Source organism: Ambystoma mexicanum, chromosome 14, assembly GCF_040938575.1.
Source record: "Ambystoma mexicanum isolate Mex_15411 chromosome 14, UKY_AmexF1_1, whole genome shotgun sequence".
Classification (NCBI taxonomy): domain Eukaryota; kingdom Metazoa; phylum Chordata; class Amphibia; order Caudata; family Ambystomatidae; genus Ambystoma; species Ambystoma mexicanum.
This window is the reverse complement of record NC_090940.1, coordinates 438529515-438556873: the sequence shown is the minus strand read 5'-3', so window position 1 is coordinate 438556873 and position 27359 is coordinate 438529515. Positions and strand designations below refer to the sequence as shown.

Sequence of the window (27359 nt, the reverse complement as noted above, 5' to 3'; positions counted from 1 at the left end):
CGTGCAAGCAACAGAGACGGGGTCTGGAGGTGGGGATTCCGCTGGTGCTAGTGGTGCAGTGCAGGACCAGGGACAGGAGGCAGCACAGGTCGCTGCGGAGGTGCCTGTGTGCAATCCTGTCCCTGATCCTGTCACTGCATCATCTTGCACCAGCAGGGATGCCTACGTCCAGACCAGTTTTCAGGCAGGGGATGAGCTCACGACAACTGGCCTTCCTCTGCCTGCGGACGTGGCTATCCGGGTCCGGGTTGAGCCTATCCTGACTGGTGTGGCGTTGCGTCAACGGGCCATGCGAGGTGACCTGCAGTCTTTTCATGAGGAGACTGCACGTCATCTAGAATGGCTCGTTGACCGCGTCGGCCTACTGGGACAGGAGACATTTCTTCGGTTGGGATCATGGACCCTGGATTGTTTATCTGTATATAGTTGACTTTTGGAATTTCATTTTTTTTTAATGATTTCCCCATGGAGCAATGGTTTTCGATTTTAATTTTCCATTGGATTTACTTTTGTGGACTGTGACTTTGGACACCTTTCCTTTGCATTATGATTTGTGGTTTTGCATTATTTCACGTACCTGCTGGGTTTTTTTTTAATTTCCATTATGGTTTGTTTATTTTTGATTCAATTTATGTTGCTTTTAATACATATTTTTTCTTCAAAGTTCAATGTGTAGTATCTCATTGGTTTCATGCATATCATGATATGGGTTTTGACATTCACTGACACCCATTGGGTGTATGTGAGGGACGTGTTCATTTCCAAACTTGCAATTGGGATTCTATCATGTTTTTGCCATTTCTAAGTGGGTGGATGCAATACTCGGGTGGGTGTTTAGCATTTGGAGGCTGACCATAAGGGCCAGGGATCTAGATTGTGGTGACATGTTGGCTGGGGGACATGAGTGGGGGCCTGGTGGAGGGTGCCCCTGCACTGCTGGGGGGTGGGGGTGATGGTAGACATAAGTGGGGGCCTGGTGGAGGGTGCCCCTGCACTGCTGGGGGGGTGGGGGTGATGGTAGACATGTGTGGGGGCCTGGTGGAGGGTTCCCCTGCACTGCTGGGGGGTGGGGGTGCAGGGGGACATGAGTGGGGGCCTGGTGGAGGCTGCCCCTGCACTGCTGGGGGGTGGGGGTGATAGGGGACATGAGTGGGGGCCTGGTGGAGGGTGCCCCTGGTGGCTGGGGGGTGGTAGACATGAGTGGGGGCCTGGTGGAGGGTGCCCCTGCACTGCTGGGGGGTGGGGGTGATAGGGGACATGAGTGGGGGCCTGGTGGAGGCTGCCCCTGCACTGCTGGGGGTGGTGGTAGACATGAGTGGGGGCCTGGTGGAGGCTGCCCCTGCACTGCTGGGGGGTGGGGGTGGTGGTAGACATGAGTGGGGGCCTGGTGGAGGCTGCCCCTGCACTGCTGGGGGTGCAGGGGGACATGTGTGGGGGCGTGGTGGAGGCTGCCCCTGCACTGCTGGGGGGTGGGATGCAGGGGGACATGTGTGGGGGCCTGGTGGAGGGTGCCCCTGGATGCTGGGGGTGGTGGTAGACATGAGTGGGGGCCTGGTGGTGGCTGCCCCTGCACTGCTGGGGGTGGGGTTGGTGGTAGACATGTGTGGGGGCCTGGTGGAGGCTGCCCCTGCACTGCTGGGGGGGTGGGAGACATGAGTGGGGCCTGGTGGAGGGTGCCCCTGTTGGCTGGGGGGTGGGGGTGGTGGTAGACATGAGTGGGGGCCTGGTGGAGGCTGCCCCTGCACTGCTGGGGGGTGGGGGTGCAGGGGGACATGAGTGGGGGCCTGGTGGAGGCTGCCCCTGGATGCTGGGGGGTGGGGGTGATAGGGGACATGAGTGGGGGCCTGGTGGAGGCTGCCCCTGCACTGCTGGGGGGTGGGGGTGCAGGGGGACGTGTGGGGGCCTGGTGGAGGCTGCCCCTGCACTGCTGGGGGGTGGGGGTGCAGGGGGACATGAGTGGGGGCCTGGTGGAGGGTGCCCCTGGTGGCTGGGGGGTGGAGGTGGTGGTAGACATGAGTGGGGGCCTGGTGGAGGCTGCCCCTGCACTGCTGGGGGGTGGGGGTGCAGGGGGACATGAGTGGGGGCCTGGTGGAGGCTGCCCCTGGATGCTGGGGGGTGGGGGTGATAGGGGACATGAGTGGGGGCCTGGTGCAGGATGCCCCTGCACTGCTGGGGGGTGGGGGTGCAGGGGGACATGTGTGGGGGCCTGGTGGAGGGTGTCCCTGCACTGCTGCGGGGTGGGGGTGCAGGGGGACATGTGTGGGGGCCTGGTGGAGGGTGCCCCTGGTGGCTGGGGGGTGGTAGACATGAGTGGGGGCCTGGTGGAGGCCGCCCCTGCACTGCTGGGGGGTGGGGGTGATGGGAGACATGAGTGGGGGCCTGGTGGAGGCTGCCCCTGGATGCTGTGGGGTGGGGGTGGTGGGAGACATGAGTGGGGGCCTGGTGGAGGCTGCCCCTGGATGCTGGGGGGTGGGGGTGATAAGGGACATGAGTGGGGGCCTGGTGGAGGGTGCCCCTGGTGGCTGGGGGGTGGGGGTGGTGGTAGACATGAGTGGGGGCCTGGTGGAGGCTGCCCCTGCACTGCTGGGGGGTGGGGGTGCAGGGGGACATGTGTGGGGGCCTGGTGGAGGCTGCCCCTGGATGGTGGGGGGTGGGGGTGGTGGGAGACATGAGTGGGAGCCTGGTGGAGGGTGCCCCTGGATGCTGGGGGGTGGGGGTGCTGGGAGACATGTGTTGGTGATCAGTAGTGCAAGGTGACATGTGGGTTGGCTGGGGGGCATGGCCATGGTGGATGGGTTGCCTGTGGGACATGAGCAGGGGTGCAGGGTAGTCCTCTGTGGTGTGGGCTGCCTGCAGGGGCCGTGGAGGGTGTAGAGGGAACACCTGGGAGGACCCACACGGCCAAATCACATGTAGCATTCCCCGGCACCACCAAAATACACGTACCCTGCTGAAATTGCGTGTGCATCTTCCCGTGCACCTCGGAATACACGTACCCAGGCCAATCGCGTGTGGAACTTCCTGCGCACCCGAAGTACACGTACCCAGGCCAATCGCGTGTGGAACTTCCCGCGCACCCCGAAACACACGTACCCAGGCTAATCGCGTGTGGAACTTCCCGCGCACCCCGTAGTACACGTACCCAGGCTAATCGCGTGTGGGACTTCCCGCGCACCCCGAAGTACACGTACCCAGGCCAATTCCGTGTGGGACTTCCGGCGCATCCCGAAGTACACGTACCCAGGCCAATCGCGTGTGGAACTTCCCGCGCACCCCGAAACACACGTACCCAGGCTAAATCGCGTGTGGGACTTCCCGCGCACCCAGGTACACACGCACATGCTATTTTTCACACAGCGGGTGTCCGTGTTTGTCGGTACCCCTTTGCACCTCATTTGTCCTAGAGGGCCACTGCATGGACCATTCTTCATGGCTGTATATGGGTGCTCTTTTCGTTATCGCACATTTTGGCGCACATTTTTTTCAGGCGCAGGGACGCTACCACCTGCTTTCTTGTGGTGTACTTGTTTGGCCCTGTGCGCGTCTTTGACCGTGCGCTGGTTTGCCCTATTCGATTCCATGAATACGGGTTGTAGGCGAGCGAGTGGGCGTTCCGCGCACTTGCCTCCTGTACTTCCCCCGTGACGCCCATATTTTCACGCGTTGTTCCCCATTCCGAGTGTTACGCCCCGTGTTCCGCCTACTTTTGTGATGTGCGCCGCGCTATGTGCGATTTCGCAGTGACCGTGGCGCACGCTGTTGGATGACCTGTGCGCCGGCGTGCGCGGCGCACATTTTCAGCGCACATCCAATGTTTTTCTCGCGCACGGACTTCCATGAATCGATGTGCGCTGGTTTCCCTGCGATTTTCGCACTTTTACTGCGAATCGCACGTTTTGGCACCTCTGCGCGGGAATTTTCGGCGCACATTAATTCAATGAATCGACACCGTAGTCTTGTTGTTTTCTCAAACAGCCTGGCAAGTGTTTTTGCGTTCTACGCCCTTTCCATGGATTCCTCTCTCTGGCTGTATTAATAACAATCAGAAAGTGTCATCAATTGGAAGGTCTTATATTGACCTGATTTGTTCTATCCAAGCCCGTAATAAGAATCATCAAGACCAGGAGACTGCCCTCACAACTTGTATCCTTTAAGGTGGTCATACGACCTGTATCCTTTTCATACTTCAAGGGAGACTGATCTGATACAGTGTTCGAATCATGACACTGGTGAAGCCCTGCTGCTGTGCTGAAGCTCTGAATTCGTTTCGACTAGAGAAGCCCTGCAAGGACGACTTCTCCCCTTGAGTTGGTGGGACCAATCAACTCCAAAGTGAACTTGTTTGGACATCTTCTCGGAGCTGGCTGTACTTCCACAACTGCTAATGCTGGAAACGAACCACGCTTGTGGAAGATCCTCCGGACTCCCAGTAAGCAGGACTGACCAAGCCTGAGCCACCTCAACAGAGTGCTGGACCCCAGATGCGAGGAAAGTCCAGAGTGGTATCCGAGAGACCGCAGTGGTGCTATTTGCTGAGACGGGAGGAGCTGAAACTGCGAAGTGCCGCTGAATAGAAGTTTGTCCTTTTCTGCCGCTGACCGTCCCATTGCAGTGTATGAATCCCCAGAAGTCCTCCCTCTTGTCCCGACGACTGAGGCCCAGTAACAACAGGATCTATAGAGCTGCACAGGAACAGAAGCCAGCTGGAACCATTTCTTCTAACCAAATGTACTGTAAAGTTTGAGAGGACTTACCTCTTGTTGTTGTAGCCTTCCTTGATCTCAGTTGAGACTGGTCTGGGTTACTTCTGTAGAGTTGCTTGCATCTTCTACCTCCCTGCTTGTGGCCCTACACTGATTCTACTTTTTCTACAAAGACTTCTAAAACATTTTGCAAGATTTTCATTCACCTACAAGAAGTGCTTCAGCTCCCCTAGACTTTTGCCCAATTGACTTTGGCTGGCCTGGCTCCCTGAATAACTTTTCTTTCCTCTGACATTGTGTTTTACCTTTCCTTCCAGGAAGGGGTTAATCTACTGTGCAATGGGGGGTTCAATAGTACTTAGCTGCTTCAGAATAATTGTGTGATCTCTTGTTTTATTCCATAACCCTTTTCGTTGACATACTTCTCAGTATTGCTCCAAATGCAACAGTGATATATTAATGTCCACAGTGTCCTAACTATTTAAGTCACCTGAGGGTGTAGGAAGTGTCTGTGTGCCATCCCCAATGGGTTTTTGCTGATTTAGGGAAACTAAGAGTGTATATTTTTGAGTGCATGTGTGTGTTACTTATATATTGCCCCTTATGAAGGCTTATTCAAACTGACTGTTACATTAATAATTGTTTAATCAAGAAACCTTGAGTGTAAGTGTTTGTTTGGATACTTGTCACTGTGAATCTCTGTTTAACCACCCTACTGCTCACATTGATCCCCTCTAGAGATAAGCCTGGCTGCTCAGCCACACTACCAACCTGTGTAGTACAGACTTATACCGAAGGTTGGGTTCCTATTGCCAGGAGGTCAGGGCTGTTGTAGTGCACCCAAAGGATACTGCTCCAAATCTTGCCTAACACTGGTGGCATGTGGTGAGGATCTATCGTACAGTTGTTACACTAGGTATTTGCTTTGCTTTTGTTCAACTAAAACCTTCACATGGCTAAGCTCCACTATAACAGCAATTGTAACATGCCAAATATGGATTACTTCAGTCAGGAAGCCCTGATCATTTTAACAGTAGATCAACTGAAAGAAATGTGTAAAGTCCGGAATCTCCCTGAGAAAAATGAATTGATTGCAAGATTATTGAATCAAAGTATGTATGGGTAGTAGGCCTGTCACACCTACTAACCCAGGAAATGTGGAAATTGATAATGAGGATGATAATTCAGAGTCAAACTCTAATGTTGTAGAAGAGTCAGAGGAGGAAGAGGGGTCCCAGCAAGGCTATCTGCCGCAGCCTGCCCTTTTGCCTCACCCTTGTTCACTGGGACCCCACAAGGTCCATCACTGAGTCCAGAATATGTGTCTCTCGAGAAAATGAGACTTGAATTGGAATTTAAAAAGGTTACAAGCCCAAGCTGAAGCCAAACATCAGGACACCAAACTCAGGGAATTGGAAATGCAACATGCTCTTGAAATGAAAAGATTGTCTCTTGAAAATGTTTCCCCCTCAGAGTCCTCTAGGTCTTCCAGTCCAAAGAGGCCTTGCCTGCCCAAAGAAGCAGTGAATATTAATGATGTGAAACTTGATATCTTTGATTGGTTGGTTGCTTTTGAATACAATCATGGGATTCAGGGTGTCTGTTGAATCAGTTTGCCTCCCTGTTTTCACTGACACCAGGCTTGGCCCCTTAGGGTCAGCATGAAATACTCACTGGTGACTGTCTCCCTGTTAAGAGCAGGGGTTACAGAATGTCAGACCATGTAAGAACCCACATAAACAAAGAGGTCAAGAAGATGCTGATCTTGGGGTAATAGAGGCATCTACAAGTCCATGGGCTAATCCAGTTGTACTAGTGCCAAAGGCAGGATCCAATTTAGTTTAGATTCTGTGTGGACTATAGAGCTCTTAATGCAGTCACCATGACTGATGCCCATCCTTTACCTAGGACAGATGAGCTGGTGGATAAACTTGGTTCAGCCAAGTTCCTCAGTACATTTGACCTAACCTCAGGCTATTGGCAAATATCTCTGACAGACCATGCCAAGGAGAAAACTGCATTTTCGACCCCAGGAGGCCTCTACTAGTTTAAGGTTATGCCTTTTGGATTAAATAATGCACCTGCTACATTCCAAAGGATGGTGAATCATGTTCTGAATGGGACAGAGGACTTTTGCATGGCATACCTGGATGACATTACAGTGTTTAGCCCTACTTGGAAAGAACATCTTGATCACCTAGGATATGTTTTGCAGGCTCTTGAGCAGGCCCAACTGACCATAAAGGCATGCAAATGTCAAATTGGTCACAGTTAAGTGGCCTAACTTGGACATGAGGTAGGAGTTGGTGAAATAAGGCCATTGCCTAGCAAAGTATAAGCTGTGCAAGACTGGGCCACCCCTACTACTCAAACCCAAGTGAGAGCCTTTCTAGGTCTCACAGGCTACTATAGAAACTTCATTGAGAACTATGGGACCATAGCTTCTCCCTTGAATGTGATCTCCTCACACAAATTCCCCAGAAAGGTAGGGTGGAATGAGGAGTGCACTAAATCCAAGGACTTAAGAAAGCCCTTTGTCAAGCTCCAGTCTTAAGAGCTCCGGACTACAACCAATCCTTTATTGTACAAACTGATGCTTCCAATACAGGTATAGGTGCAGTTCTGAGTCAGCTGAATGAGAAAGGCAGGGAACTCCCCCCACCCCCCCCCCATCTGCTTCATCTGTACAAAACTAAAGGACCCTGAGACAAGGTGGGAAACCATAGAACTTGAATGTTTTGCCATTGTGTGGTCTTTGAAGAGGTTTAGACCATACTTGTATAGATCTCCTTTTGTAATTCTAACAGTCCACCAACCCTTGAGGTGGTTAATGCAGATGAAGGGGGAAGAGTCCCAAATTGTTAAGATTGTCTCTCAGCTTTCAAGGGTTTGATTTTACCATAGAACACAGGTCAGGGTGGGTGTAATTACCAAAATGCTGATGGTCTCTCCGGAAAGTATGACCGACTGCAGTACAGAGATTCATCCAGGGGTGGATTAAATCCCCCTGTCCCTTAGTCTGGGGGGGACGAGTGTTAGGGAGAATTCTCAGAAATGTATTAATTCCTCTCTACCTAAGAGACGCCCAGCACTTTTGTTGGACTCTAGGACTTTTGATTTTTAACCTGGAGAGAGTGAGGCCCTTTTTACCCCACTTTCTGATGTATTTTTTGTGATTTGGACTCTGTTTCTTGTGATTTTGGAGTCTGACAAACTCAATAGGCATCATCTTTACACTGTGACACACAGCACCTTCAGTGCAGTGGCACAGGGAAGTCTCTTAGATTTCTGTTTCAAAGAGCAGTGAAGTGAAATTGACTTTACTTACATTTTGTAACTTTCTAGATCCAGCACACAATATTTTATTTTTATTTTATTCACATTTGTAGAGTGCGCCGCAGCCCAAAGGCATTGTGGCGCTGTTACAGACATAAAGCTTAGTTACATAGTACAATGCATTTTTACATTTAGAAAAACAAAATTAAAGTCCAGAGAAGATTTAACACTAGAGAGAGGGTAGTGGCGGAGAGCAGGTAAGGGAAGGCGAGGAGAGGAGGTGGGTGGAGAAATGTTCAGTTAAAGAGAGTGGGTTTTAGCATTTTTCGGACAGCTGGGAGGGAGGTCTCAGCTCCAAGAGCAGTGGGTAGGGTGTTCCAGAGTTTAGGAGCTATGTGTGGCAATCCAATCCCAACTGCTTTGGCCCCGATGATGTGGGGAATGTACAGTTGGTTAGAGTAGCAGGTTCTTGTGGGACATGTAGAGGTGGTTCTTGCGATGGTCTCCGATAGGTATGAGGGGGCTGTGAGAGTTAAGCATTTGTGCGTGAGGGTGAGGATTTCTAAGGTGATGCAGTCTCATATGTGAAGCCAGTGTGCTGCCTGCCTTTCTTGTGTAATTTGGTCTCTTTTTGGAATACTCAGAGCTGCTCTTAGAGCATTATTTTGTGCAACTTGGAGTCTGTTTATATTTTTAGCCTAGGAAGGTATTGCAATAGTGTAATTTGGCCCCAATGGTGGCTCTTGCAATTGACAGACAGGTTGGTTGGAAAAGGTAAAGTGGAATCTATGTAGACCCCTAAAGTCTTTACTGCGGAGGATACGGGAATGATGGCGTTGTCGATGCTGAAGTTAGAGTATTGGTTGTCAAGTCTGGCTAGCGTAGCTTTTTGTCAGAGAATGATGATCTCGGTCTTGTCTCCATTAAGTCAGAGGCTGTTCGCCGCCATCCAAGCTTGGATGGTGGCGTAAATTAAATGCAGGGCATTGGCGTCGGTTTATAGTGAAAAAACCGAATTCCAAAATATCGAAAACAAAAATATCGAATCCAAAATGTCGAAAAAAAAAAATATCGAATTTTTTTTTTAATACGTTTTTATTTCGAAATGGGGGGGTTCCCCCCCCAACCCCCCTTTTTTCTTTTTTTTTTTTTTTACCCTTTTTTTATACTTACCTGAACCCACAAATACATATAAATAAATAAATAAATAATTCGAGATTTTTTTTTCTCGAGATTTTGGATTCGGGATTTTTGTGATTCGATATTTTGTTTTCGGTTTTTTGACCGACCACCATTGGCGTCATGGTCATAAGTAAGTGGTAGGAGTACTAGTGTATCGTCAGCATAATTTGTGTATGCTATACCAAGTGCATCCAGCTGGTTGAAGAGAGGCTTCGTGAACAGGTTATAGAGCGTGGGAGCTATGCAGGAGCCCTGTGGGACTCCACAGTGGATGGTGGTGGTAGCTGCACTGGCTTGGTTAGAGAAGACCTTCATAGCTCTGCCTTCCAGGAACAATGTAATCCAGGATGCAGCTTCTTTGGAGAATTTGGAAACAAAGGGGTGGCGTCCTGCCACGTATATTTTCTTTCAGTAATACTTTACTTTTCTGATTACTGTGAGACTTTTCTCATTTCACATATTGCGTATCCTAGAGACTGTGAAATTGTGCTATTTACAGTACAGAGATACAAGAGAATGATGCAAAAAACACAGGTGACTCTTAGCTTGTTTATTCAGCTAATATCACAAAATAAAGAAAAAATGGGGATGGATTACCCGTGATATTACGGTAGTTTTTTAGAACAACACTTTTCTAGCAGTTTAGTGTGCATGTAAAAATGGGAGTCTATGTAAAGTAGAGTAAAGCCACAATACAGAGCTCTCATGACATGAACTTGGAGGTGCCAAAAGGCTTGTACATAAAGTTAGAGTGGTAACAGTAAGCATGTACAGTAGGGCACAGACAGTTTCACATTTGTAGTAGGTTCGTTAACATTACTTCTTTACAAACATCATCCTAATACTGGTTTCAAATGGTATATTGGATGTCTTTCAAAGAGGAGAAAACCAAGTCTTTGGTCCAATATATCGGAACCATCGTGAAATGTTCTCATGGAAAGGATTACTGGTGTTGAGGATGAGTTGCTGTTCATATTCTGACATAAAAATGACTGCCAGACTAGGTGCAAAGGCCGCACCCATTGCAGTGCCGCTTATCTGGAGATAAAATATTTCATCGAATGTGAAGAAGTTGTTGCGAAGTGCCAATTCAAGAAGTTCTACAATGAAATTGATGGGTACTCGGGTTTGTTTCATGTTGTGTGTCAGATGTTGTCTTATACATTCAACGGCGGAATCTTGCGGAATGCTTGTGTACAGGCTGGCAATATCCATGGTGACTAATAGTTCATCCATTGGGCAAAAGGGCTGATTTTCAAAAAGTGCAATGGTAGCCATCGTGTCTCGTAAGTATGTAGGCGTCTCTTGGCTCAGAGGTTTCAAAAAGTGGTCCACAAATTTGCAAATGGGTTCAAGGATGGACCCACATCCGGATACGATGGGTCTTCCTGGTGGTTGATGTTGATCCTTATGAATTTTGGGGTGTGCGTAGAAGGCAGGTGTTCTACCTTCTGATGTAGTGAGGAACATTTCCTCTTTTTCGCTGATCCATCCATGTTCCGAGGCAAAGGTCACAATTTCTTGAATGTTAGACTTAATTTCCACTGTGGGGTCTTTCTTCAATTTCTTGTAGTTGGCTGGGACGTCCAAGAGACATTTGACCATACTTTTATATTGGTCTATGTTTTGAATGACTATGCCACCTCCTTTATCTGCTGTTTTTATCACAATTTGTTTGTTTGTGGAGAGATCTTTCAACGCCTTCTGCTCGTCCACTGATAGGTTTCTCCTTTTGTCCTCTTGTTTATCCTGGAGTTTTCTCATTTCATTCCTAATGCATTTTTCAAAGGTTATTATAGAAGGTGATACTTCGTTCTCGCTGGGATTGAAGCTAGAGGGAACATGTAGTCCTGAATCTTCCTCCCTTAATAAAGGGTCCTTGTCCTTGAAATAGAATTTACGTCTTACTGTTCTGAAGAATGTGGACAGTTCTTGATCCAGATTGAACCAATTGGTCTTGTTCGAGGGGACAAAAGAAAGACCTTTGGCCAAGACTGCAGTCTCACTTCTGGTAAGTTCTATTCCTGATAAGTTGAAGATTGGGATGCTTTCTAATATCTCCATTGGTTGCGTCGTCCCCGCATTGGTGGACCCCACTGTTGGTAGTTGTATGGGTAGAAAGGTATGTTCATTGGTGGTGGTGGGCCCCAGTATCGGCCTCTGGGGCCCCCCCGGCCTAAAAAAGGAACCTGGGGGGGTGGTGTTGGTAGAGATTGTCCTCCAAGTTGTTGTCTTCCTGTGTTTTGAGATGACCCGTTTGAGGAGCCCGAACTAGACGTGTCAGAAAATGTAACCCGTTTTCTTCTTCCTCTACTCGGGCCTGTATGGCTATTCACTCTTTCCTTCTCTTTCTTTTCCTTATAATCAGGTGCTAAATAAGGGTACACGTTTTAAATCTTGAAGTTTTGAATGTCTTTGGCCAATTTCTTATGCTTTTTTTCTAATGTTGCGGCCATAAATTGATCGAACCCTGAATTGATCTCCTTCAACTTATCTCGGGCATTTTGTAAATCTTCATTAGTGAGGAATTTTTCTTCTTCAGCTGCCAATTCGATTTGAATTTTTGCGTGAATTCTTTTTGCTGTACTGATAGTTAATACCATTAGGTCTCTTGAACATTTGGTTGAGATTTTGCTAAAGCCGGTCATATATTCTTTGTCTCCAAGAAATAGTGCTGGTTCATTACGGACTATCAGTCCAAGTGGGACCATATTTACCCGTAAATACTCTCTCAAGAAGTGTCCATGGACCTCTGTACGGAAGCATTTCTTTTTGAGTTTGAGTAGGTCATCACCAGATGCTGTGGCGGCAATATGTTGTTGGGCTCCATCCAGATTGAACAGAGTGGGGCCCTGAATGATGTCTGCTGTTTCTTCTTCCGAAAAACTAAGGATGTGTTCCATGGTGGAACCAAGGCTGGTGGTGGGGTAAGGAAGGGGGGTCAGTGTGTGGAATAGTTGCAAGCTGGGGGCAGGCTGTGGCCTGGAAGGGAGTCAGACTAATGACTCAAAAGAGGACTAGTCAGGGTGTCCCTATTATAGCTACTGCTATATCTAAAGTTACGTAACTGGAGGGACTGCTCAAAGCTAAGAGTCACCTGTGTTTTTTGCATCATTCTCTTGTATCTCTGTACTGTAAATAGCACAATTTCACAGTCTCTAGGATACGCAATATGTGAAATGAGAAAAGTCTCACAGTAATCAGAAAAGTAAAGTATTACTGAATGAAAATATACGTGGCAGGACGCCACCCCTTTGTTTCCAATCTCTACAGCTCCCAAGTCCTACCACCCACTTTGAGCAGTCCCTCCAGTTACGTATCTTTGGAGAATTTAGCAGCATGGGTGAGATGAGATGTGAGTATCTTGTGATCGACAAGATCGAATGCAGCCGAGAGATCCAAGAGTAAGAGAAGTGCTGGCTTGCCTTTGTCCATGATTTTTGTGATTTGGTTTTTAAGGTCTACCGGGGTGGTTTCTGTGCCATGACCTTTGCGGAATCCAGATTGTCTTTTCCCTCGGATAGAATTAGATTCAAGAACATTTTGAATCTGGCTGTGGGCCGCTTTATCCAAAGTTTTTAAGAGGAACGGGACGGTGATTATGGGTCAGTAGTTATAAGGCAATGCGGGTTCTAGAGTGCTTTTGGGCATACAAATGCTTTTTCTAGGCTTGTCGGGACGGTGGCTGTTTTGAAAGAAGAATTGATAAAGGCTGTCAGGAGAAGGGCGAGGGAATCGGCACAATCTTTAATTATATTAGGTGGACAAATGTCACCTTTGCACATGGATGGTTTAAGGTGTTGGAGGAGGTGGACGACTTCTGGTTCTGTGACATCACGGAAGGAGAATAGGAAGTCATTGGAGTTCACAGTGTTGGGGACTGTCTGTGGGGGCAAGTGTTGGCGAGGTAGAGCTTTGTAGTGCTCCTTGATTTTATTTTGAAGTAAATCCATTTTGTTGAACATAGCAGTTTGTATACTTGCACACCAGGTTTCATCTTTTCCTTGGATTGGGATTAAGCTTTAGTGATCCGTGCGTTGAAGGAGTTAGATTTGGCTTTAGTGATGGCTTCCTTATATTGGGAGGAAATCTGTTTGAAGTTTTCCTTGGCAAGGTCTTTTGGGTTGGCGTGCCAGTTATTTAGTGCCTTTCGTTTGCTCTTACATAGAGCCTGTAATTCCTGAGTGAACCAGGAGTTGGAGTGCAAAGACTTTTTCTCCTTTTTACATTCGAGAGGGGCTATTGCGTCAATAGCTTTACTGAGGGTGTCCTTGTAGATAGCTGCCAGTGTGTTTGGGTCATTAGAGAAGAGGGGGTCGGGGGGGGTGATAGTTCACAGACTTCCAGGAAGGGGCAAAGGTTTTCCCTATTGAGTTTTCTGAAGCTTCTTACCTGTGCTGGAAGTTCATAGGTGAGGGTTTTAGTGGCTGTGGCTATGGGGATAGTGAATTGGATACAGTTGTGGTCAGTCCAGGGGTAGGCAACGATAGAAGTGATGGTGGAGGAACAGTTGTGGTCGGCGATCCAGTCCAGGGTGAGGCCTTTGGTGTGGGTAGGGCTAGTGACTTTTTGTGAGAAGCCAAAGTCATCGAGTTCTTTGGCTAGGGTTGAGGCAGCTTTATCTTTTGCATCGTTGAAACCTAGATTTAGGTCACCAAGAAGGATAGTTTTAGTGGAACTTTTAATATTATCTCTAAGTAGGTGCATGAGATGTCCTTGGAAGTCTGATGGAAGGCCGGGAGGCCGATATAGAATGTGTATGTTAATGGTGTCAGGAATCAGGGGTGGAAGTTATGGAACCGCTGGCGGCACTAGCTAGCAGTTACCTCCCTCTAGTCCTCATCCAATATGGCGGCGGACTCTATAAGTTCTGACTCCGCCCCCTTGTGCAGTGCGTTGTATCTGTGTTTGCTTCTCGCACGCTAACGCTCCGTTACCCTCTAGCTTTTACCTTCCATTGGGCTTTCTTAGCCGCCTTACCTTTCAACGTTATTCTAATCTTGTACAACCTTTGTTTCTAGCTGCATTTCCTTCTTTCCTATTCAGCCGCACTACAACCCTACCATCGAGTCTTTGGGTACACGGCGTGTACTCTGCGGTTTCACCGCTTCGGTGCCTTGCTGTCTTGCTTACCTGGGTACGAGGCTCCTCCTACTTTCCTGCTCGGCTTCTTGCCGTTCCTTCCCTGCTGCCTGCAGCCTTCTCTGTGCGCGGCACTGTTTTGCACTGTTTGCTACTTACATTTGCCTTGATACTTCCAACTTTTGTTCGGCTCCGCTCGGAAGGCGGTACTCTCTTCCTGTATCTGATTTAGTTTCTACTCGGCGGTATCTTGCCATCTATTCCTTTCACTGGGTATACATTTCGGGTTTCCTGCTTATACCATTTATTCTCCTTTTCTTTCCTCTCTTTTGTCTATTATCCAGCTACTTACTTACAAATTCCTTGTTGCTATTGAAAGGTTCTACCTGCAAGTCTTATTCCGAGCTCTGTCTGGGAAACTGGTCGCTGACATCTGTTACTTTGAGTCAGCCCTCGCTATCCACCTTCAGCGTCTGCCCACAGCGGTTTCCGCTAGGAGAGATTATTTCTTCCAACGGCCTGGGTGGTCAAGGACTGTCCACCTCATCTCCTACCATCAAGATCTACAGGGTTTTTTCTGCTTTGGCTTTTTCCCTGTAAGTGAGGCTGGCCCCACTGGAGGCACCCGAGACAGGTTCCCACTACTGTCACGGTGGCCTCTGGAGGGGATAGACCTTATCTCCGCGAAAAGAAGGTCCGGATTTATAAGGACAAGTCGTCTAACAACAAGAAGCAGCAGCTTCCAAAGAAGAAGAATCCTCTCAAGGATCTATCCTCTGAGGAATCAGGTGAGGAGATAGGGGAGGTGGAACCGGAGCTTGACAAATGGTGCAGTTAGGGAACAAGGATAGTTTGGCAGATAGGATATCAGAGTTGCCATCCCAGGGGCGGTTATTCAGTCTCAGGGATAGGGCATCCTTGGTGATAAGAGCTACTCCACCTCTTGACCGTAGTGGTCTATCTTGTTTGAGGATGGAGTATCCAGGTAGTAGGACTAGTGCAATGGCTGGGCCAGATGCCTCATGCAGCCAAGTTTCCGTCATGGCAAGTAGGTCGACGTCATGGCTAGTTAGGAGATCGTCGATTTCCAGAGCGTGATCGGGGAGGGAGCGGATGTTGAGCAGAGCACATTTGAGGGGTAATGATGGTATACTTTTCTTCGCTCTGTGGGTAGGAGGCATGGCTGTGGTAGGGATGATGGTATGTGCTGTGGTGGTAAAAGTGGATTTAGTAGCTGGGGTATCAAATGGGAAAGACGGTAGTGAATCCAGTGCGGACAAGCAAGTGTGGTGGGAGGTGTGTCTGATGGATGAGCGAGTGCCCAACCTAAGGTTCCTGAAAGCTGTGAAGTGGGACGTCAGGTGAGTTGTAAGGGTATGGTGCTGGCCCCGAGTCTCGCAAGTCTGGTGGCTGGGTCAATTGGATAAGACATGGATGATGAAGCAGACACTGTAGAGACAAGGAGGTGCTATAGGCGGGCCATATGTGTAAGGGGGAAAGTGGGGAGTAGAGATCGGTGGTGGTGTTATGATGCGGAGGCAGTGAACAGGAGGAAAAGTTACCATAGGGTGCTGGAGGGGTTACTTAGTATCCCCTTTGTCTAGTTTCTCATGTAACATTTTTATATTACCTTTCCTACAGTTAATGGCTGGTGGCAGTGGTTTACTTTTTACTATCATTGTGCGTTTTTACCGTGGGCTACACTCGCAGCCACGATAAGGCACCAATGTGTGCCCATTTTGTCAAAATGGCCCGGTCTTCTTTTGCCATTTCTTGTCGGGAAGGTCCTTCTTGAGATTTACTCTGTGCGCCAAACCAGATTTGGTCCCTTTTTACGTTTTGTCTTTGGCGGGATTCACGTGTGAAGCCTGCCTCTGGCTCCTATATGTCTGGCAGGGGCAGGAAGTGAGGGAGGTGCCCGAAACTCCCTGTGCTTAATCCCCTTGGTTACAAGAATGCACCCAAAGGTGATTGGCCGGCTGGCTGTCCGGCAAGGACAGCCACCCTGCTGTGTGATTGACAGCTAGGCTGGAATTAATGGGTAAAACCTGCATAAAAGGTGAGGCTTTTTGGCTTGGGAGGCAGAGTCGACCACTGGACGGAGGAATCCGAAGAAGAACTTGGAAGAGATGCCTGCTGCAACTCCTGGACCGTTGGTTTGCCAGGTGAAGCCCTGCTGCTGTGCTGAAGCTACATATTCGCCTCGACTAGAGAAGCCCTGCAAGGACGACTTCTCCCCTTGAGTTGGTGGGATCAACAACTCCAAAGTAAGCCCATCTGGACATCCTCTCAAAGGTGGTTACATTTCCACTGCTGCTGCTGCTGCTGGAACCGAAGAGCTAGGGAGAGGAACACCAGATTGTGTGCGTTGCTTTTAAGTCGGACCCGAGCGCTAGGAAGATCCTCTGGACTTCCCTGTTGCAGGACTGACCAAGCCTGAGCCACCTCAATAGAGTGCTGGACCCCAGAAGCAAGGAAAGTCTGAAGTGGTATCCGAGAGCCGCAGTGTTGCTTTTTGCTGTCAGACGCGAGGAGCTGAAACACTGAACTGCTGAATTGAAGTTTGCTCTTTGCTGTCGCTGACCTTCCCATCGCAGAGCAGCAGTCCCCAGACGTCCTCCCTCTTGTCCCCACGGCTGAGGCTCAGGAACAACAGGATTTGCAGAGCTGTACAGGAAAAGAAGCCAGCTGGAACCATTTCTTCTACCAGAGGTACTGTAAGTCTAAGTGATCTTACCTCTTGTTGTGTAGCCGTACTTGCTCTCAGTTGAGACCCGTCTTGCAGAGTTGCTAAAGCTTTGCCCTTCACAAGCCTCCCAGCTTGTGGCCCTTCAATTGTTCTAATTTTCTACAAACATTTCTAAAAACATTGTGCAAGACTTTTTACCTACCTACAAAGAAGATCTTCAGCTCCCCTTGACATTGTGCAATTAACATTGGCTGTTCTGGCTCGTTGAGACTCCTCTTTATCTCTGACTTTGTGCTTTAGCCTTTCCCCCAGGAATGTGTTAATTTGCTCTGCATTGGAAGGTTTCACAAAGTACTTAACTGTTTCTGAATTATTTGTCAACCTTTGTTTGATTCCTCCATTCTATCTTTCACACCAAACACAGTATTGCTCTAAATGTACAAGTGATAAAGCAATGTCCACAGTGGCCTAGCTATTTAAGTCACCTGAGGGTGTAGGAAGTGTCTGTGTGCCATCCCCAATGGGTATCATCTGATTTAGAGAATCTAAGAGTGTGTTTTGAAGTATATTTAAGTGTTACTTTTTTATATACTTTATTTTTGGAGTTTACATATACAAACAAACACATTTGCACCAACCGGGTGCAGACATAACAGTCTCGACATACAATCTTCTCTGCACTAGTTCCCCCCCACCCCTGACGCTCCACTTAAAGGTTATTTGTTGTTTACTTGTCCCCATCAACTTAGTCCGCCTCGTGCGGCTCTTCTAGTCGATACCCGTCCGCTCTCTTTGTTTACGTAGCTTCAGTTTGAGAATCTGATATCTCAGTGCTATTTAGCAAGTATGCTATGTATGGACCCCAGATGTCAGGGGGTTGTGCATGTAGTGGTAGTGTCCGTATAAATTCAGTGTCCATATCTTGAGAATACAAAATGTCTTTTTTCCAGGCTGCCAGTGTGGGAACTGGCCCGCGACCCGATGTCATAGCAATCCTCCTGCGCGCCAACACCAGGAGAAGGGCTGCCAGTTTCCTTGACGCGGGCTGCAGGTATTTGGTCAAACCTAAGAGGGCCACCAATGGGAGTGGGGACATCTCCTCTCCTAATATGTCAGCCATTGTTTGTAGGACAGAAGTCCAGAATTGATATATATCGGGACAGTTCCAGGCCAGGTGGAAGAAATCTGTGACTGCAGCGTCACATCTTTCGCATTGTGCCGACAGTTCTGGATGGTGTCTGTGTTTTTTGGCAGGGGTATAGTAGGTTTGGTGCACGAAGTTAAAATGGATTTGCTTGAAACAAGTGTTTATAGCGACTTTCTGGGTTTGACGAAGAATGTAAGCCCAATCCTCTTCAGGTATTGTAGCTTGGATGGCTGTTTCCCATTTTATTTTCACTCGGGGATCAATAGTTACTGTGTCTGCTAGTAGGGACTTATATAGCAGTGACACTAGTCTACCCTCGCCTTAATTACATTATGTAATAGGTCCCATGTCGCTGTCTGTTTGGGGAATAATGGGAACATGGCTTGTAGGGTGTAGTGTAACCTACAGTAGAGGAAAGTGTCGAGTAAAGTGGTACCTCCTCTCTCTTTAGCCATCTGTGGGGTTATGAAAGTGCCCTCGGGGAAGAGGTATCCAAGGGATTGGATGTTAACTTTGGCCAACAATACAAGAAATACTTTTTCGGCTGTTAGGGGGATGCCTGGAATGAATTTGATTGGCAGTAGGGGGGGGGGGGGAGAACCTTATGCTTACATCGTATTTCCGTGCGATCGTCTTCCAAATGGCATAAGTGGATAGGACAGTGTTCAACATATTGTATGGTACTGGAATGTGGCTGATAATGACAGCTCTCAGCAAGTTGGGGGATGCGAGGGCCCGTTCCACCTGTACGTGCGGGCGGATGAAATGTATGGTATACCAGAGGCTTAAAAATTGTGCCTGGGCTGCCCAGTAGTATTTCTCTATATCTGGGAGTGCGAGGCCGCCGCATGATGTTGGTAGTATTACGTGTTGCGTGGGCTACCCGTGCTGGGTTCCCCACCCACAGTAATTCCAGAATGAGGCTTTTGACTTTTTGGAAAAAGGATCTTGGAAGGAGTAGTGGTATATTTGTGAATAAATAGTTTGGGGAGAATAAACATTTTGGTCAGTGAGGCTCTACCCCAAAGTGTTAGTGGGAGTGACTTCCATCTGTGAGCCTGTTCCTGCAGGGAGCTTAGCGTTGTCTCATAATTATCTTTATATATATCGTTGTGGCTGAGGGACATGTAAATACCTAGGTACCAGAATTTTGAGCTTTCCCACTTAAAGCCATGATCGTCTGCAAACTTAGTGGTACTCGGAGTGAGTGGGAATATTACTGATTTCAAATGATTGGTTTTGAGGCCAGAGATTTGGCTAAACTTAATCACTTCCCGCATTATTGGGTTGAGGTTAGTTTGGGGTTCGTTAACAAATAATAGGACATTGTCAGCATATAGGGAGACCACTAGTTTATGGGGTCCTAACGTAAGACCTCTGTGCAATCGGTAGGATCTCAATCTTGAGGCTAGGGGTTCCATCACTAAGGCAAAAAAGAGGGCTGATAGGGGGCAGCCCTATCTGGTCCCACGTTCTAATTTGATGCTAGGGGATCTTGTGTTGCCCAGGGTGATATAGAATTGTGGGTCAATGTAAAGAAGCGAAACCAGTTTAATGAAGAAGTTCCAAGTGTTACATGTTTTTGCTGCCTTTCTGAAGAAGGCTTATATAACTGACTGTGAAATAAATGAATAATTGTTTTATCAAGAAACCTTGAGTATAAGTGTTTATTTGGATAACTGTACTGTGAAACTCTGTGGCACATTACTGCTCACAAAGACCCCTCTTATAATAAGCTTGGCTGCTCGACCGCACTACCAACCCGTGTAGTTCAGACTTGTACTAAAGGTTGGGTCCCTATTGACAGAAGGTCAAGGTTATTGTAGTGCACCCAAAGGGTACTGCATGCAATCTTGCCTAACAACTACCATTGTGTGTTTTTACCGCAGGCTGCAATTGCAGCCTTGGTAAAGCACCCATGGGTCCCCGTTTTGTCACAATGGCCCGGTCTTCTTATTTCGCCATTTCTTGCTGGAAAGGTCCTTCTTGAGATGTACTCAGCGCACCAAACCAGGTCTGGGTCCCTTTGTTCGTTTAGTCTTTGGCAGGATTCACGAGTTAAGCCCGACCCTGGTTCCAATATGTCTGGAAGGGGCAGGAAGTGAGGGAGGTGCCCGAAACTCCCGGTGCTTAATCCCCTTGGTTACAGGAATGCACCAAAAAGGTGATTGGCCGGCTGTGTTTCTGTGCCTCCGTCGTGGGGACAAGAGGGATCTGCCGAGCTGTACAGAAACTGAAGCCAGCTGGAACCATTTCTTCTAACCAAAGGTACTGTAAAGTCTAAGAGGACTTACCTATTGTGGGGTAGGCTTACTTGTTCTCAGTTGAGACTTGTGTTGGTTAACCTTGTAGAGTTGCTTGCAACATTGCCCCTCACAAGCCTCCCAGCTTGTGGCCCTTAATGTGATCTTATTTCTACAAAACCTTTCTAAAAACACTGTGCAAGACTTTTACTTACCTGCAAAGATCTTCAGCTCTCCCAGACTTTGCTCAACTAACTTTGGCTGTCCTAGCTCCCTGAGAAACTCTTCTTACCTCCGACTTTGCGCCTTTACCTTTCCCCTAGGAAAGGTAAAATTTGCTTTGCATTTAATTTGGAGGGTTGAAAAAGTACTTACCAGTTTTATGAAGTATTTGTTAACCTTTGTTTTATTCCCTTATCTAACCTTTGCACCAAACTCAGTATTGCTCTAAATGTACCAGTGATAAATCAATGTCCACAGTGTCCTAGCTATTTAAGTTACCTGAGGGTGCAGAAAGTGTCTGTGTGCCATCCCCAATGGGTATCATCTGATTTAGAGAAACACAGTGTGTTTGGAAGTGTATTTTGAAGTGTTACATGTGTTTCTCCTTTCTGAAGAAGGCTTATATAACTGACTGTTAAATAAATTAATAATTTTTAATCAAGAATCCTTGAGTGTAAGAGCTTATTTGAATAATTGGCATTGTGAATCTCTTGTGTAACCACTCCACTTCTCTCATTGACTCCTCTTGAGATAAGCCTTGTTGCTCAGCCAAACTACCAACCTGTGTAGTACAGACTTTTACCAAAGGTTGGGTTCCTATTGCCAGGATGTCATGGTTGCTGTAGTCTCCCAAAGGGGCACACAATCTTGCCCAACAGTAGCAACGACAGAGCAACCAGGCTTAACTTAGAAGGGAAAGAGGGCTGGTGATAGGTACAAAGAAAATGTAGCATACATATTGTCCAAAGAAACCCTTACACACTTATGTATTGTAAAAATAATGGTTTATCTTATATAAAGGTAGGCAAACGTAATTACTATATCATAACTCAAACAATTATAAAGACCAACACAATAATAATGGTATGCAAACCAAAGTATAACCTTATTTAGAAGAGCAATATGCAGTTCCAGGTGAGTTAAACCTAATGATACACATGGCAAAATGCAGTTCATGGGTTGTAAAACCAAATTAGTTAGACTTTTAGAAACACACAATAGGGAGGCAGGCCCTAAGATTATCCACAGTGTTATTCACTTACTGGAATATTACAGTTATACCAACACTCTTACAAGTATACACCTTACAATATATGTAACTAATTCTTCTGTGTAGAATGGATACAGTTACACCAACAATACTTTCAGACCAGAGGTCAAAGATAAGTAAAGAACTTATACATTTTTCAGAAGGGCTGTCAGCTACTTATGGATAAGTAAGAACTCAGTAAGACTGTTTTAGGAATGCACTAAGCAAATCAAGGTAAGCACAACCCAATGTTACACTTGTAGAATTGCACTAAGCTATTCAAGGAGAGTAAAACCATATTGGTCATAAACTCTAACACTATTTCTATTACAGGAATAGTCAGTTATACCAATTAAAATGATACTTTATAACGCGCTTAATACCAACGAATGGTTTCTAAGCACTGGACCGGGATTCGAAACTGTGTTGCGCTGCGTTGTCTTGCTTCCAAGACAAACGGTTTGCCCCTCAGCTATCCTTCCTCCTGATACTTTTCAGAAGAGTGGAACACAATTCTAGGGTAAGAACTCTATCACTTTTCAGAAAAGCAATCAGCAGTTCAAGGTAGCAAGAACCTCTTGTAGGACTGTTTTAGAAATGTGCCAAGCGGTTCAAGTTAAGCACAACCCACTGGTACACTTTTAGAATGGCAACAGCTATTCAAGGCGAGTAATCCCTATTGGTAAGCTTTTACACATATTCAGTTTCAAGAATAATAAAACAATACCAACTCAGTTACTTTCTAGAAGAGTGGATCACAATTCAGAGTCAAGTAATAACTTCTTATACTTTTCAGAGGGACAACAAGCAACTCAACGGTAAGTAAAAACTCAGTGAAATTTTTGTAACTTATTCTGTCTCAAAGATCTTTTCAAGACAGAGGCTTATACTGCTAAGTCCTTCCCTATTCTAGAGCATGAGTAATCTCAGAGGTAGAAGAGGGACCCTGGTGGTCTAGGAGCCAGCAATAGGCAATAGGCAGGTCAGGATGAGGCTCAGATGCAGGAAATTCAGAGGTCCAGAAAATTTCTCCTTCAACAATTACAGACTTTAAAGTTAGTAGAAAGTGCTCAGGGACTTCGTAGAAGGCTCCCTAGATGCGTTCCAGTGTTAGGCCTGGGCGAACGGTATGGGCAAACTCCCAAATGCACAAATCACCCACTCAGCCACAAAGAATCAACACAAGACTTGAAGTAAGTATTACCAAAGCCAACACAGTACCTCAGCAGTGAATAAGAGCTTGCAGACGGACGCCTTCACGATGCAATAGAACAGGACCCGGTCCCTGGATTCTTGGTGACGAAAGAACAGACAATGAATGGGAACTTGTAGCAGCAGTCGACAGAAAAGGCTCCCAACCAAGGAATCATCTGCGCTTCTTGCAGCTCTGTGGATTTGGCTACCTTTTACATGTACCAGATAAAGGATGTTCGTTGCTGGTCGCATTCGCTTTGCTAATCTAGTCCTGCACTCTGGTGAGGGGACCTGCACTCTGGCGAGGGGACTTTCGTGTCTCTCGAGGTGCAGCAGGAGTCCACCAAAGTTTCAGCGAGAATTGGACTTCAGAAGACATTGCACAGCACTCAGGCTTGAGGTCACCTGGTATTGGCGGTTTGCAGCCAAGCAAGGCCGCAGCAAGTCAAGGGATGGCTCGTTTTGCAGGTCGTCTCAAGGCTACTAGTCTCAAAAGCCTCTAGGTAGGAGTCGTCGTCTTTGGGACCCCCAGGTCACTGGAAGGAAGGGTCCGAACGGGCTGCGGACGCTGGAATCAGTTGTAGCTGTCTCTTCCTCGTCGGATTCCAGTGGTCGACTTGTCCTCAGCTTCCAGAATTGACTTTTATACAGGAACCCACACACAAAATCTGCAACCTCTTCCTGCAGCTTACGGAAAGTTGCGTGTGGTTGTCCAATCAGGACAGCCAGACGCCCAGTGGGAACTGGTTTTGCTCAGGCACACCAGAAGACAAAGTGCTGCAGAGTGTCAGACTTCCTGCATTCACAGACACTCTCGAGCCTCAGCAGGAAATCGAAAGGGTTCCTGCCGAAGACAAAACTTCAACCAGGACCTCCCCCACCTAGGACAGCAGAAGAAGACCCAAGAAAGGACAAGCACACTACAAATGGCAAAAAAAGAAAGAAGCCACCATTCTAGCAGAATAGCGGCCCTTCTGTGCATTACTGCAGCTGGTTGACAGCCTGCATGTAATATTTTTAAAAAAATTAAAGTAGATTCACTGCCACCAGTTATAAGAGTTAGCTTGCCACAGTAACAGAAATGTTACTAGGTCAATGAGAAAAGGGACACCATGCTTCTCCCCAGCCCTCCACATAAGGTTGGGTGTGCTGTTCACACATACAATATAAAGGGTCGGAACCCCCGCCCGCCTCTACCCTTGGGAACAGTAGTTCACCCAAGGTAAATCAAGAGAATATAAAAAGGGAAGCCTGAAGGGCAACCAGCAACACTGCACATAAGGTGCTGCATTAGGAAAATTCATTAAGCCCAAAAGTTAAAGGGAACTATAAATCCAAACATACATTATGGAGAGACATAAAAAGGTCACCCATAAAAAGAGTAAAAGAAAAGGTGCGAGGGGAAAAGTTCTGGGTGTTTCACAGTGGAGGTAGACTTAGCACATAAATGAAAATTGTACCCAACAGCAACAACCCGACAAGTCTGGAGAAAAACCTGAGTACGGGTCCTAAGTTTTAGCAATACTTACTTTCCGCCCTAGAAAAGTTTGAATAACTTTTTGAAACTTTTACAACTGTTTGACTTTGGCAAAACCTGTTCCTGAGAGCCCTCAAAAGGCTGGGAACCGTTTTACTCACTAGAATACGTCCCTTTCTGACTTTAACCTGCCTCACATCCACATCACATCTTCCTCCTAACTTTTTCCCACTCACTAAAACTATGGCAAACTTTATGGACTTTTGGGCAAAAGGTCCCATACAACTTAGGGATAGACTTTACAAGTTAGGGCTGATATTCCTCTGGACTGTTGGTGTAATCACGATTTACTTACCTTCCCTTTCAGGTATTGGGAACTGAATGTTTTACACCAACTCACTGTGATTGTTTGTATGTATTTTACTATTTAGTCTTGTGTGATATTAGTAATTTTTCATAGTATGTTCTTTGTCCATAAATAAAAATAAAAAGAGTATTTGTGTACTTACTTGTCTAAGAGTAATCCTTGATTGCGCACTGTGTTGGACTTATTGTGGACCCCTTACCAAACTCAATCACTCTGAACATTTAGCCTTGACCACTCTCCATGCTACCTTGATTTGTTTGGCTACAGCTCCCAGTGTTGTCCCTGTTCACTATAATAATGATTTGATATTTATATAGTGCTTTGATCAAAAGTACCTTACATGCCTCATATTTTCATACATTATTACCTCAAAATTGGTTGAAACTGCAACCTGCAGATCAGACACAACTACTGCTTTTTGTAACATGTTTAAGAGTATGCGCCCGGTTGCCCCTGGGCCTGGTTTTTTGCGCTTTATAAATAAAATAAAATCAAATCAAAACACAGATCCCAGCAACAAGCCCTTAACCCGCTGAGCCATCTTACCGGCATAACTAGGCTGGCCTCCTAAACTCTGTCCACCAGGCCAGAGTTTAAGAAATCCAGTCTCACAGGGTCCCATTGAAGTAGATGGGGAAGCTGCAGATAGAAAAATATTTCCTAACAGTGATAATTTCTAAATGAAACTAACTGCAGAGAAGTATGCTGGGTGCTGCATCTCTAGCACTGTGACCATAGACAAGAATTAAACTATCGAGTCCAAAGATAATAGTCCATTTACAACAAGCACCCGCACCTCGGTTTTATTTCCCATTGTAATGTGGAGCCTACATAATCCCTCTTTAGTGCTACCAAAGACCCCAGAACCTGTAGATGTTCCTCCAAACACAGCTACTATCACCATTCTTCAAAGGCATTGAACTAAGTTATAAATGTTTGGAGTGTTCTGTTGGTTTCTTTTGTCACATACCCCGCCACACCCCCATCTAAACTCCATCTTTGCATTTAACAGTGCCCCTTGCACCTACCTAAGTGCAACGCGGTATTTCAGCCCAAGCTTTTCAATTTCTGCCATGACACAGTCTGTGATACACGGGACACCTGTAGAAGAAAGTGGTAAAACACATATTTCATTACTGGTGCAAGCCAAAAAGAGATTTTGCAATTTCTACCTTTCTCCTACTTAGGTCATAATGTCCTTGACAAAGAGATGAACTCACATTTAGCATACAGACAGTCCATCATTGACTGCACAATGTCCAGTTTTGCCTTTATGGAGAAGTTGATGAAGTTGGTGTCAACCAGAACGTAGTAGGGTGGTCCCAAGTGGGTGTTATACTGGAAAAAGAGACAGGAGGGATGCTGGGGACTGTGAAAGGAAGAGATGAGCAATGTTAGCTGCCGGTGGCTTCACCAATTCATCACAGACACACCAGTTATCTTCCTGCACAATCCAACCACTCCGGTGTACCATTCACAAACGTGCTCACGAACAATCTAGCTAATAGAAAGTTCTGTGTACAAACTATAAATCAATTCTGGGGAATCCTGGTAAACTAAATAACATGTTTAAGAATAAACTGCAATCATACATCACTTCAATATAGTCCAGGTAGAGAAAGCACCATCCATCCAGAATGCGGTGGTCTATGTTTAATGATTGGTTTATAACCAGACATTGTCACAAGTGGATGAGAACCCCTTCGCAGCCTGGGGTGGGAGGCCTACCAGGGAGGGTAGCAGAGCAGCCCCACCCGAGAGGGGGACAGTGGCAGTTGAGAGAGCCCCATTTACTATCACCTCCCCAATGGCCAGTCTTTATATGTGTAATACCAACTTACATCACCAGATACCTCTTAGAAATGCTGGCCATGCTCCCTCTCTCTCTCTCTCTCTTTTTCCAGTCTATATATCCCACCAGAAGGGAGAGAACCAATAGGAGGGGAGTCTGAGTGCCTATGCTGCTTGCTCAGGCGCCGTGCACTGCTAATCCACTGCAGTCCCCCAGCCTACCAGGGACTTTAAGTTGAGCTTTGACCGCTCACTACGACTTAACTCACCTTGAGCGGAACCACGCCTCAGTCCCCTAACGAACTGTGACACTTTGCAGCATGGGCATCCATTGTTAAAGCATGGCAGCCATGTGCATGGAAAATGGTTAGGGCTTAACCCTCTGTTTAAAACATTCTGTAATTGTGACTCGCCCAAAGAAGGGAAGATGGTGCCAGACTGCTCAGGGTCGAAAAACCAGTCAGAGGATGGGGATAAGAGATCACATGAAACAGGAAGTTGTTAGTTGTTCCAGTGAGGTGAGAGGAGGAGATAGCAGACCAAGAGACCAGCAGGAAGAAGGATGGCGGGCTGGAGTGTGGAGGTGATTTTTGGAAAACAGGAGGAATTGGTTGGTGAGAGCAAATGGTACTGACTGCTGAGTGTGCGTGCAAGAGTAGTGAGCAGGGTTATTAAAAGGGACAAGTAGAAAGTGCCTGTAAAGTGGTTGTGAGAGTGAAAGGTGAGTGGTTGTGAGAAGGTGGGGAGGAGCGGTAGTAGTAGTGTGGAAGAGTGGCAGTAGTGGTGTGGAGGAGGAAGCAGTAGTGTGGAGGAGGGAGCAGTAACATGGAGGGGTGGAGATAGGTAGTAAAAGGAGCAAAAGACATTGGAGGGACAGAGGAGGAAGACGCAGGGAGTAGAAGGGGTGAAGGTGGGTGGACTAGGGAGTAGGACAGTAGAGAGAGAGAGAGTATCTT

The 27359-nt window shown here is 47.0% G+C and overlaps 1 protein-coding gene across 1 annotated transcript in view; it reads right to left on the bottom strand.

The window, feature by feature from the left end:
• Positions 1-27359, bottom strand: part of FCF1 (FCF1 rRNA-processing protein) — a 204385-nt gene that overhangs the window by 98184 nt on the left and 78842 nt on the right. The window contains exons 4-5 of the mRNA XM_069637640.1: positions 25833-25981; positions 25641-25713 (exon numbers count right to left, since the gene is read on the bottom strand). Coding sequence (XP_069493741.1) covers positions 25641-25713; positions 25833-25981 — 222 coding nt within the window. The remainder of the gene's footprint in view (positions 1-25640; positions 25714-25832; positions 25982-27359) is intronic.